The sequence below is a fragment of the Ambystoma mexicanum genome, chromosome 11 (genome assembly GCF_040938575.1).
Source record: "Ambystoma mexicanum isolate Mex_15411 chromosome 11, UKY_AmexF1_1, whole genome shotgun sequence".
Lineage (NCBI taxonomy): Eukaryota > Metazoa > Chordata > Amphibia > Caudata > Ambystomatidae > Ambystoma > Ambystoma mexicanum.
The window spans coordinates 943,033,320-943,047,328 of NC_090934.1; the positions used below are offsets into that span (position 1 = coordinate 943,033,320).

Genomic DNA, 14,009 nt, shown 5'->3' on the forward strand with positions numbered 1-14,009 from the left:
GGTGAGGAGAGGGGTTGCAGCTGCCCTCAGGGTCTATGTAAGAGGACCCCCGGACACTGTGGGGAGAGAGGTTACCAGTGTCCATTGGCACCTGGAGGCTCGGGCTAGCCCGGCCAAGGGGAACTTCACATGCCGCCTACTGATGCTGAGTCAGTGGTCCAACCAAGAGGCGGGGGGTTCTGGTGAGCCCCTGAAGAAAGAAGTTTGAGACCATCCTGAGTGGGAAGTAACGTGGAGGTCCTACAGAGGTTCTGGAGGCTACCCCGGCCAGTATGGAGGGACCTGTTCCCAGGAAGGGCAGGGAGGCCGAAAGTGTAGACAGTGCGACAAAGCGCGACAGCTGGAACATTTTGGTTAGACATTCAGGCCTCTCTGGCAGAATTGAGAGGCAGAGTTGATAAGATGGAGGAGAACACAGAAGGCCTTGAGAGCAACCAACTGTCAGCAAATCCATTGGATATGAAGGTGGATGTGAGGTTGGTCAACTGACAAACTAGAGAGAAGGACCTGGACTTGAAACTTGATGACCTGGGTAACAGAGAGTGCTGCAACAACCTCAGGGTCATTGGATTGAAGGAAGCAGAGGGGGGTAACACTGGCGGGGTTGGAAAAGAAAATGGCACACATTGTTAATATTCTTTTCAAGGAGGAAGGATGGAAGGAGCTAGCTATAAAAAGAGCTCACAGAGGAGGCTGTGTCGCTAAGGGACTGAGAACAGTGGTAGTGAAATGGTCAAGCTACAAGAAAAGGCAGAGGTCTTGGCCAGGGCCGGGAACCTCAGAGAGGTGGACTATGATGATTCAAAGGTCAAGATCTACCAGGACCTGTCGGGCCTGACGCTGTCCAAAAGGAGGCAGTGCAAACAGCTCACGACATGGCTCGCTGAGAAAGGACTGAGATATAGATGGGGTTTCCCCTTCGTCCTCATTTTTTAATTCCGTGGCAAAGACTTTCAGATAACTAATGCCAGGGAAGCCGACAGGACATTTCAAGCGGTGATCATCAAGGAGGCTGGGGGCAGGGCCCAGAATGGGTGTGGGCACCCTGAGGCAGTAGTGGGGAGGGGACTCCCTGGGGCCGAGGAAGAAGATACCGTGGGCTCAGAAATTTTGCAAAATGAACACACTGCCGCCTGTGCATTGAGGTTGCTTGTGATTGGAGGATGGCTCATGGGCGGACTTGAGTAGAGCTCTGTATAAGGCCTGGCAGAGATATGGAGGGGTGAAGAGTAGTAGCTGTGAATGTTCCATCGGGGGGTGGATTGGTTGGCTTGATTAGAGGGGTTTAGGAGATGGGGTGTGGAGCAGGATTCACAGGTGGCCTGTGCTTAGGCGGACATTTGAGAGTGGAGGAGGGAGAGAGTTATTCCCTAGGGGCCTGCTTCCAAAGCAGGGCATCTCGGGGTACTTGGTGGGGATGTTTTGTTTGACAATGCTGTTAATATTTCACTTTGGGAGCTGTGGGGGTTTGGGATGTTAACAGGAATCGGTTTAAGTTGGGATACACCAGAGAACTGAAGTGGGCATGCAAGGTCTGATGCACTGGCATCCCCCCTGATGGCCATACCCACAAGAGGGCTGCTAAAGGTGGGAGCCCTTAATGTCAAGGGGCTGAACTGCCCCACCAAAAGAGCCCCAATCCCTCATCTCCCAGGAATTCACAAGAGTGGGCCTGGACATACTATTCTTGTAGGAGACCCGGGCAAGAGATGGGGAAGAGAGACAGATGAGAGGGAGGCAAGTGGGGGAAGTTATATGGGCAGCCACGAAGGACAAGAGGGGTGGGGTTGGAAATTTCATGCATACAAGACTATGCTTGCTCAATCCAGAGATCATTAGGTGGCAAGATGGACATTTCCTGGTTCTCCGAGGAGAAATGGCAGGGGTGCAGATAGTATTGGCCTCAGTCTATTTTCGAAACTATGGTCAGTTGTCCTCTGTAAACGGGAGTTGCTTGTAGTGTTGGCTGTGCAAGGTGATGTAGTAATTACGGGAAGTGACTTTAACCTGTGGGTAGACAGGGACCTTGACTGGTACGAGTTTAAGGAGCATAGGGGGGAGCCTGGACCAGAACAGGGGGGTGGATTGGGACAAATCCTGAGGGATAGGGGTTTGACAAATATTTGGGGGAAGGTACACCCTCGGGAAAGGGGTTACACTTTCTATTGTCCCCCATATGACACATATACAAAGATAGATTACCCGCTGTTGGAGAAGGGGCTGGTGAATAGGGTGCATCGTTGTGACATTGGACAGGTGGGTGGGTGGTTGGATCATGACTTGGTGTATATGGAGGTGGGGATGGCCGGCCTCAATAGGAGGGACTCCATATGAAGGTGCAATCACTCCATATGGAGGGATCAGGCCAACGCAGAGCAATTAGATCAAGGGATCACGGATTACCTTGAGTCAAATGATACAAGGGAGGTTTAAATGTGCATGGTTTGGGAGGCCGCGAGGCAACATGGAGGGGCCTGTTAAGCAGGGAAGGGGCTCGGAAGAAAAGGAAGAGGACTATACTGGAAAACTCCCTGTGAGAAGAGATAAGGGCACCGGAGTTGAACTTGAATGGTACATTGGAATGCACGTCGGAGGAGCAGAGTAGTCTTAAGCAGAAGCGTCTTGAACTGGAATCGCTGAGTCTTGGGACACAGTCCGAAAGCGGAAATTTCAGAAACAGAAATACTATGAGAAAGGTAACAAGGCGGATGCGCTGTTAGTTTCACGATTTAGGGCACAAAGGGCGGAAAGGTGGGGGGATAGGATACAGGATTCCGAGGGGTGGTGCATGAGTCCCCAGAGAGTATTAAGGTATGAGCACTTTTATACGAAGGGAGGGGGAACGAGCAGTGAAGTGAAACAATATCTAGCTGGAGCGGCTGTCTAGACCCTTACTCAGGAGGAAATTATCAAATTGGATTCTTCCATCATCTTTTGGCAAAGCGCCTGAGTGACTGTATTTAATTATCAATAATAATTCCCAAAAATATCCAAACCAAGAAAGTGTTCAAAATTGAAAGGTTCATTCTTTAATTACAATTCTTGAAAAAGAGTATTCGGAAAAAATATATTTTCATCCCCGAAAGTCCTTTAGGACAACTTAACGATTTCAAATTACATTCTTGAATTTATTGTCTTAATGATTTCAGACAATTCTTCATTCAATCATTTAGAGTCTATGGGCCTCATTACACGGTTGGCGGTGGACCAAAGTGCTATTAGCACCTCTGTCCATGCCGGTAAAATACTGGCACCGCCTTGGAGGAAAGGGGAATTACCGCCCGATTCCAAGGTTGGCGGGGTGGTAATTCCCCCTTCCCCCATTGCCCTTCGCCATTCCCATTTTTGCCCCATAGGGCATAATGGGAATGGGGAAGGTGCTAATTATGGTACCGCAAATTGCAGTACCGTAATTAGCACTCTGGTCTCTTTGCGGGTTGGTTTTTAACGCCTGCTAAAAAGCAGGTGTTAAAGTACCAACCCGCAAAGGGACCTCGTAGTAAGGCAGTAAGGGTCAACGGTCACCGGTACCATTACCGGTGACCGTTAACCCTTACCGCTTTCCGTGTAATGAGGCCCTATGTGTTTAGCCATAGCGCTTATCCTAAATGTGTTTGCTTGTCATTTTCTTTAGTCCCTGTCCTTACTACTTGTCCTCTATCCTTAAATTGATTTTTGTATTTGTCCTTAGTACTCGTCCTCTACACGTGTAGATAAACCTACTGGTGGATCATCAGGAGGAATCTTCTTGTTAACATCCAGCCTGTACTTGCAGAGCGCTTACTATTTGTTTTGAGCACATGCGGACTGACACCGATCCAATACCCGCACCAAAGCTCAGCACCCGGTGTATACCGAGTTGAAGCTGCCAAAAGAACACCACTCCTCTCACTATCCTTCTCCCTCTTCACCTTACTAACCCCTCCCACCTTATCGTTTACAGATCCGCCTGAGCGCCTGGGGACCAGTTCCGTTGGTGACGGTGCGCGGTACAAATACCTTTAACATTTAACATTTGATTCATTTTTCTTTTGGGTGCTGACTGATTCAAGTGCTTGGGTTTCTTTCTCCTAGAATTGGTGGATATGATAGTCCTCCTCAATTCATGGCAATTCAAACCTTTTTTGCCTCATTTGGTTAAGTTTTTCGATGATATTACGGCCACAGGAAGGGCTCTGCCTTCCATTAGTAAGGCGATTATATCTGTGATTCCCAAAGAGGATTGGACCCGACCAGATGCCATTCCTATCGCCCAACATCCTTGCTGAATGTGAATGAGAAGATTTTCACCCGTACTTTTGCCACTGGGATGGAAACTCTAATGCCCAACCTAGTATATTTCGACCAAGTGGGGTTTATCCAGGGCCAGCCAGGGGCAGACACACTCAGGAAGACCCTAAATTTGATTGAATCTGTGAGGGAGTGCGGGCACGACTGACCCTGTTAGCATTGAATGTTAAGAAGACTTTCGACCAGGTGGATTGGAGGTTCTTGTTGGAGGTACTTGAGAAGGTGGGATTCAGTGAAGGTATTTTGATGGGAATCAGTATACATCAACGCCAGGGTGATGGTTAATGGGGTCGGGTACCATTGAGTTATGGAGGGGGACGTGACAATGTTACCCATTGTCACCCCTATTATTTGCCTTATCAGTTGAAACCTTGGCTGTGAAGATTAGGATGAACCCAGAGCTAGAAGGATTTAGGGTGGTCGAGGTGGAATGTAATAATGAGTTCTACGCTGATGACATCCTCCTCCACCTAAACAAGCCCCTCTCATCAGTACCAGCGGAGCTTCACACGATGCAGGAGTACAGCTCTTTGTCGGAGTTCAAGGTTAATGTCGAACAAATCAATATTGTTCCCTTATGGTAGAGGCCTGGGAGATGGCTTTAGAGACGGAACCGGGCTGAATGTGCTGGTCCAGAGGGAAGGCTTCAAATACTTAGGGGTCAGAGTGACAAGGACTTTCATTGAGCTATATGAGGCCAACAACACCCCCATTGGTTGGTTTATACACAGATTTGGAAAGATGGCCTACAATTATTTTAGTTAAATGCAATCAAGATAACCATACTGCCCAAAGTCCTGTATTTTTTCCAGTTGCTCCTGTTGGCGACCACTGACCCAGTATATGCGTACCTGAAAGTTCTGGTTCTGTGTTTCGTCTTGCAAGGTTGAAAGCAAAGAGGGGCATACAACACATTGATACTGCCATGGGAACATGGTGGGCTAGGTTTCCCAGATATGCAGAGCTATTACAAGGCTGGTCCTGCACCTTTGCAGTGACAGGGCTAAGCAGTTGGTAGAACTGAAGAACATCCTGTTGAGGCAGGTGATGGTTGTGGAGTGGCTCTGGGTCCCGGAAAAGCAGGTACCGAAGAGAACTCTGGCATACGGGCCAGTGGGTATTTATAGGGATCTCTGGGGAAGGCGTGGGGAAGGCTATCACATCGTGGCCTTCTGCTTTAAGCCACATATGTGCTCCTCTGGTCCAGGATGAGATTGTGGAGCCTCTCCACTTTCAACCTTGGTTCGATGCGGGATTAGAAAGGGTTGGTCAACTGGTGAAGGGAGAGGAGTTAATTTCCCTGTCGGAACTGGAAGAACGCTTGCACATTGGACAGCTATCTGTTTTTATGTACCTGCAATTGAAGGGTGTGATTATGGCCAAGAAGTGCAGTGATAACTTCCAGTGGGGACCGACGGGTACTGAGAGCTGTTTAGCCACTCAATACACATCCACAGGGCTGATATTGAATCTTTACAGGTCAAGGCTATTGCCTAAAGGGGGAAAGGCAGGGAACCTGTGAGGAAAATGGGTCCGGAAGTTGGGCTTTGAAATTGAGGACGAGGTTTGGGAACAGCTCTGCACTGGGGCACATAAAACAATGCTAGCCTGTCAGTATAAGTTGCATGGCCTTAAACTATTGTATAAATGGCAATACGATCCGGTGCAGCTCTCAAGGACGTGCCCATGGGTGGACCTGTGTTGTTGGAGGGGTTGTGGTGAAAGGGCAACACACTTGCACATGTGGTGGGGCTGTAGGAAGGTACAGAGCTTTTGGAAAGTGGTGCTGGGGTGGATCGAGGAGTTGGATGGGATCGAGAGGGTATCAGGTAATATTATCCCCACCAAAAATATCGCCGTACATATGGTCGTCGGGAACGGCCATAGGCGATATTTTTGGTGGGGATAATTTATGGGGTAAATGGGTGGGGTGGTTGCGGGGGTGGCCCCTGCTCCCTTTAAAAATATATGGGGGTTGCGGGGGTGTCCCCCGCAGGTTCCATGGGGTAATATTGCCGCAAAAATATGGTGACATTTTTGTATGGCAATATTTTTGCGGGGATATTTTCACATGGAACCATCAAGAGGGAGCTGGACCCAATGCTGGTGCTCTTTGGACTTGAGAAGCACGAAGGCGGGTGGAGGCATTTCTCCCATATGGTGTATTGTGCCCTTCTGGCGGCTATGGCATGCCTGGTAATTCGGTGGAAAGGGGTCTCAGTGCCAGGGGAGAGGGACTGGTCCTTAAAGGCGAGGGAAATCTATGAGATGGTGAACATTACGGGAGTCCTCCATGACAGGTGGCCTTCTAGGGAGATGGAATAGTTGCCATTCTTGAGAAATTATGTGGGAGGTGGGAATGTTATCGGGGTGAGTCGTCGAGAAAGGGAAGGGGAGGAATGGGGTTGACTTCATGCTGGTTTGTGGTGATGGGGCGGCCAATTATGGGGGTGAGAACAGCTCGACGACAGGGATTGGTCTTTTGGAAATGCATGTCAGTACATACATACCTAACTCTCCGGAAGCACACAGTCTCGGGTGTGGTTGAGCTGTTCCCAGGTGTGGGGGAGAGTGGGGAGTAAACGGGGGAAGAGGGTGATTAAAAAGTTGCTGCAATGCTGCATGTACTGTGACAGGTGATAAGTTGTAGGCGCATTCTTTTCTTTACAACAAAAAATAAGAATGGATCAATGATAACAGCAGAAAATGACACAAAGACCGTGTTACTCATCTTTCTTTAAGTTGAAGACAGACAATTCTCTAATCCTGTCTGACACAGCCCGGGCAAGAAGGGCACTCTGGGGATATTGAACCTTCAGATGATGACATCACATCTAAAAACCCATTCCAACCTGATGAACACTTATTTCCTACTCCAAAGCATACCTCTTCAGAATCCAGACCAAAACGAATAATGAAGAATCTGGCAGGTGGATTGAAGAAATGAAATAGTGATTTTAAAGGTACAGTTGGCGGGAGATTGCAATGTTGTGACAGGTCTAGTCACACCATATCTTTATGTGGTTCGTTTGGGTCGGGAAGAGGGAAAGGCATGAGCAGACAGGATTCAAGAACGAAGATGAACAGTTGCACCTTCCTGGGCTCCCGCTTCGTTTGTAATCATATGAAATACGTGTGAGCACCTGAGGCAGGATATGCCACTCTTGTTATCTCATTGTCGCACATTTCTTTTCCCACCGTGTTTTTCCCTCTCATTGGAATCCACATCATATATGCGGTTTCCCTGTTGTACAGCTTTTTTCTACGTAGTTAATCTCCCCTTGCTCTCTCTTGTGCTCTATCTCTTTACAGTTCCTTATGCCCCTCCCCCAGCTACTTTCCTCTTCTATTCAGCTTCACCTTTGCACCCCTTCTTATCCCGTTTTGCTGCTGTATCATCTCTCACTCATACTCTCCCCCTTTGTTATTCAGTCTCTCCGTTCCCTCGCTCTCTACCGTACTCTCCTCTTCCTCCTACCATTCCCCGCAGTACGCTCAGTCTCCGCACGCCGTACTCTCCCCTCCCAGTTCCCGCCCTGCCACGCCCTAAATTGCGCTCTCTGCTTACGCTGCAGACAATACTCACGGCATAGAGCCGGTGTTCTCCAGCGCACGCAGACACAGGCGTCGCTGCAGGCCTGGGCGTAGGTAGCAAAGATGGTGCACAAGCACTCGCACTCCCCGGTGCCGTCGCAGCAACAGGCGTCATTCAGGCACGCTTCGTAGAAGGGCACGGGGTCCACCTGCAGGGGACAGGCCAGAAAGAGCTCAGTCGGGTTCCAGGTCTCTCATGACTTGCACAGCCACTCAGTCTAAAGAAGCATTTTAGCAGATTCACAGAACGGTTGGATAGCTTCTCTTGACACACTACAAGGTTTGTCACGTTGGCAACCTGATCTAGGAAGTTTAGCATCACTGTTGATTTCTAAGGATGGTTTACTTGTGAAAGTTAGAGTGACACATGCATTATTTTTTCTCCAACAACAGTGCAGGAGGAAAGTTGACACCCAAGTCATTGGTCTATGCATCCCATCATTCATTAGTCAGGCGTCTTTCTGACATGCAATGTTATCCAATATTTGTACTGCGCCCATCACCATAAGTGAGGAAAATGAATCACTATCTTTGACTAAGCGGCTGCCATGCACCTTCTATTCAATATTATTATTTATTATTTGCGAATGTATTGAGCCCAGGCCTAGCTTTGGGAAGCAACGCACTGCTTTACAAGCCATGGGGGAAAGTACACAGTCAGGGAAGCAGATGGCAAGGCATTGGCACAAGGGAGAAGGGGGCTAACAGTGGTAGAGGGTGGGCACTTTAGCACAAAGGGAAATGCAAGCAACATGGTGTCGGCATGACCCAGCCAAATCATTGGTTTGCCCAACCATCCTTAAGTGGTCCTTGCTGTATTGCTGATGGTACTTGTCGGAGGAAACATATAGACAACCTTAAGATCAAATATCAGCGTTATGCAAAGTATGTTTAATCAATCTTCTCCCATTGACGTAGGCCGTGTGCCCTTTATTTTACATGGCAGCACGTGCATTGCTGAACGTGTGCACCGGCCAAAGTTGACAAAAGCAACCCAGTGATGGATTTTAACTGCTGACTGGAGGGTAGGGAGGGAGAGAGCGAGAGAGAGGGCAGGCGGAGAATTGGGGAATGGCAGAGAGGGCGAGAGCGTCGTGGCACGCACCTGAGAGTGGCACTCGGCAAACACTTGGCTTGTGATGACACTGCACGCCTTCTGTGCCCAGGATTTTCTCTTGTCGCTTAAGGCACATGGATCGCCAACCTGTATCTCTTTGCACGTAGGGGACAGCTTCCAGCTGCTGGCGAAGCTTTGCACGTTCTGTGCGGGCGCCATGTTCCTGGAAATGAAATCATTGTCCCTATTCCCGTTGAAGTCGCCGCACAGGCCGCAGAGTTTGCGCTGCAAGGAGCAGATCGGACACGACTTAGAAAATGGATGGCATGTGACAAACAGCAACAGCACATAGAATTATTAGCCGGCTGCGCCTGCATAACAATACCCTTCCAAATCCATGCCCAGAGATACATATACATCTGGAAACGTGTTGGCCCCCACTAAGGAGGGTGGCAACACATGGTGCAGAATTTAGGATAGCAGTTCTGTTACCTCTGCGGCTACATTTGGGAACATGATTTCAGCACCATTTAGCAAAACATTTGTAACGTTTGAGCCACATAACATCACTTTTCAATATCATTCTTCAGCATTTTGTTCTGACAATATCACCATTTAATATCATTCTTCGGCAATATCACCCTTGTAATTATTGAACAAAATCATGCGGAACTCATCATGAAACTCATGATAACCAAAAATTCTAGAGATATATGGGCAATCCTAAATGCTAGAAATTTGAAATGTTTGCCTATAATTACCAACGATTTAGCAAGTAACATCTGGCTTAAACATTACACAAATGTATACAAAAAAGCCCAATCGGAACCTTTAACAAAGCTAGAAACTGGAACCATGGATTGGGACATAAAAATAAACGCACATGAGATTGCTAAAGCCTTAATGCAGCTAAAATACTCGCGGGCCCCAGGGCCAGATCTAATCACAAACGTTATGCAAAAACAAAACGTTCTAAAGTGGTCAGTTTTCATTGAGACCTTATTCAATCGAATAGCAACAACTAAACAAATACCGGCATCATGGTTAAAGACTGTTGGGTTCCCGATCTACAAGAAGGGCGATCGGGACGATCCCAACAACTATTGACCTATCGCCCTCCTAGACGCCATAGGTAAGGTCTGTGGATCCTTTTTGAGGAAGAAGCTCGTAAAATGGGCAAACACATCAAAAATTGTCGACACTAGACAAACAGGATTTACCTGTGGTGTTGGAGTCGATGTCAATCTCTGTCTACTAAGCATTCTAAAAATGGAAACCATCAAGGCAGGTCAACGGCTGTTTCTAGCATTCATAGACATAAAACAGGCCTTTGACAGCATAAGTCGCGGCAAGCTATGGCTTAAATTAACGGCATGGGGATGCCCCACAACCTTACTCGAACCAATAATAGCTCTCCACACCAACACAACAATTTGTGTTCGTCTCAATTACAGCTGAGAAATGTCTGAGCCTATTATAACAGAAAAAGGAGTAAAACAAGGGTGCCCCTTAGCCTCTGAACTCTTTAAACTGTTAATTGCAGACCTATCAATCCAACTAAATGAGGCCAACTCATTTCCTCCAAAACTGAATAAAACGCTATCTTGCATAACATATGCCGACGACATAGTACTATTAGATCGGACTCAAGTTGGGCTGCAACGGCAACTAAATAAATTGTTTGAATACTTGACCATCAATGATCTCGAAATAAAGACGACTAAACCGAAGATAATGGCAATCGGTCCAAAAGGAAACAAGAAAGATCAGGCCTTTCGATGGAAAATCAACGGTGAAATGATAGAAAAGGTAGGTTCAATAAAATACCAAGGCATTCACTACAATAACTCCATTTGTGAAGGACCGTGGATTGACGATCTAAAAAACCGGATGAAGAAGTTGGCACTGCAAGGAGCAAAAATAGAGAAAGAATACGGAAAATTCTCGCTGGAACCTGTCCTACTTTTCTATGTTCAAAAAGAAGTGCCGACAATAACGTTTGGTGCCAAGGCCGGGTGGAATATTCCTGAATCAACCTGGCACTTACTGGAGGGCCTCTTTTGGCGCAGAGTCTTGAACTTACCTAGGTATGTCCCATTGACTGCTCTGAGGCATGAATTATCATTGAATTCACTACATTCAAAAGTTACATGGCAATCACTTACAACAAGGAGGAAAATGATCTCAATGCCCCCAATTCCAGCATATGAGATTTTCAAGTTGAAAGCGGAAATCAAATGACCCTGCTAAAAGAATGGTACATAAAACTAAAGGACATTTTAGCAGCAGCATCCATAAAAGAATCAGAACAGCAACTAACACCACAAATTGCAAAAAAAAAGTTTGAGCAGTGGAGCTGGATTGTCAACAAGGAAACACGAAGCAAACTGAAATCATTAGCAACTATAGAGTCCAGTGAATACAAACTAAACGTGCCACCAAGATTCTTGACACGGTGTCCTTCAAAACATCATCGTATGCAATTCTTGAGATTGAAACTAAATGCATTAAGTACCAAAGAATCACTATGGCGAAGGAAAGATAAAATAACACAAGACAGCACCTGCAGGTTCTGTAACCTTGTCATTGAAACAAGCAATCACTTAATAACAGAGTGTACTGAAACCTTCAATCAGCGCAAAATTCATCTGGAAACATTTTCCCCACTGAACAATGATATTGAAGGGTGATGGAAACACCTTCTAGAGGGCCAAAACGTAAAATTAGTCTGCGCGGTAGTAGACTATCTGAACATGTTGCTGAAAGAAGAACCAGGGAAACTGAATCAAAAAACGGACACATAGTAAAATGTAAAAAACTGAAGCAACAACGGGCATAAGGAACTATTGATAAAATGGAAATTGTAATAAAAGGTTAATATAATTTTGTATAAAACTAAAGTTTTACAATAAAAAAAATATCACCCTTTAATATCATTCTGCGGTTCATTAGATATTGATTGATTACAAAACCTCCACCCAATTTGTCCAGACACATATACATATTTGATTACTCAAGATTGTTAAGTGAAAGGATTGCGATGAAGTTCTCTCTCGGAAAACGAATGTCCTGCGCTCCTCAAAGGAGTTTGAGCTGCAGTTCAACACTTGAACCACACCAATATCCTGCCACATCTATCTCTAAAAGTCATACGTCGTAAGTGTGCTAGAAATATGTGCTGATGTGAGAGCTTGGATAAAAAAGGCCACTATCTCCCTGTACGTTTACTCGTCCGGGCAGGCACGCAATGAAAGTGCTATACAGCGTGTAATGTTACCAGATCCACTGGTCGCAGTGGCTGACTCCGTGGAGTGTCCACACTTACTTTATGCCTGCCAACTGCTGTATGATGATAATTATGCTAGAACACGATTGCATAATATGGGTCAGCTGGCAGAGCCTATACCTATAAAGAGGGGAGCCAGACAAGGCGCTGTTCTGGCTCCCCTCCCATTTAATCTGTATGTATCAGATTTTGAAAGTGCATTTGAACAAAAAAAAATGCTTTCCCTAAATTAGGAGAAAAGAAAATTGGGTGGCTTGGATACGAGGAGGACCTGATAATCCTAGATAATACCTTTCTAGGAATCAGTCATTGGGTCCAAGCCACCATTACATATGAGGAATTGAATGGCCTGAAGGTCAATCTAAAGAAAAGCCAATTCATGGCTGTCGGGAGGAAATGTGCTAAGCGGTATTACATTGATAGGAGCATGGGAATGGTTGTGAGAGTGATCAATTATAGAAGTTTGGGCTGCGATTTGTCTTCGGAGAGTAGCAATGCGATGCTACTTTTTAATAAAAGACCGAAAGCCTTATCTACTATTACTCACTTTTCCAGGAAAAAATCAGGATATAGTTTAATTGGTGCATTAAACATCTGTTAGCAAAAACTGGCCACTGCATTTTTGGATGCCATTGAAGCATCATATGGAGACATAACAGACAGGGCCAGAAGACATGAGGGATTAATATGGAGGAAGATTCTCGGCCTCAGTAATTATACCCGCTTCGGTATTTAGCACGTTATTAAAAAAACAATTATAATTATACCCCGATATCGGTTATACGCCTTGAACTGGGCTTAATATCGCTCTCAACAATGGTTAAGATTAATCGAGGACAATTATATGTTAAGATTCAGCCGGCGAATGACAATACGCTTTTGGGCTTAGGGGAGGCTGCCTTAATCAATCAGAAAAGGGCAATACTACAGCTTTTCAGAAAGAAAAATGAAGACTTCTTTATACAGATTGGGTGGAATCCCACAGTCCCACGCTGGGAGTATGGTGAAGGTGCACTATACTGAAAACATTTAAGACAAGTGCTGAGAAATGGGAATGGGTGGACAGCCATGAGAAAGGAGCCAGGATGAAAGCGCTCAGCACTTTTGCACAGATGCACTTTATGTTTAAAAAACTCCTGAATGATATGAAATTGGTTCTATCTCCCACATTGAGAAGACTCTTTATGGCACCGAGCTGCAATAGATTGGAAGTACTGGATGGTGTAGGTGCTTGGTTTGGTATACCAAAAGAGAATCGACTGCGTAGGCTGTGTCACGATGAACAGCAAATTAATACTATGCATCATGTAATAACCTCTGGCCCCGCTATGAATATTACATTTGTCCAATATTTAAGTCGACATAGTGAACAAATCGAGGATATCAGAAATTACTTATTTTGGCTTAGATATGTGTCTAGCTATAGTCGGGGGCTGACGATAGCTATAATTCAGGTTGGGAAAGTTGCAGTTGCTCAACTAGTTTTATTGAAGGAAATAGGATGATTTTATTGATCTGTTATTAATTATATAATAACGTGGATAGGTTTGTATTGATGAACCTTTAATTCTATATTGTTGTTAATCAGGTAACATTTTAATTCTGGAATTCTTTCTTATTTGATATTTTTGTGTAAAAATTTGTATGAACTATATGCGCAATAGAAAATAAATATGACAATGCATTACTTACCGTAAAAGCATTTCTGATGATTGTATCTGCTTAGATTCACATGCTGTGCATAGGTCCGACATCCGGTGGTCACTGCGGAGTATTGCATTT

General features: G+C 45.7%; 1 protein-coding gene across 1 annotated transcript in view; it reads right to left on the minus strand.

The window, feature by feature from the left end:
* Positions 1–14,009, minus strand: part of LOC138505078 (mucin-5B-like) — a 2,064,041-nt gene that overhangs the window by 1,350,716 nt on the left and 699,316 nt on the right. Inside the window, exons 20-21 of the mRNA XM_069625397.1 lie at positions 8,990–9,226; positions 7,877–8,033 (exon numbers count right to left, since the gene is read on the minus strand). Coding sequence (XP_069481498.1) covers positions 7,877–8,033; positions 8,990–9,226 — 394 coding nt within the window. The remainder of the gene's footprint in view (positions 1–7,876; positions 8,034–8,989; positions 9,227–14,009) is intronic.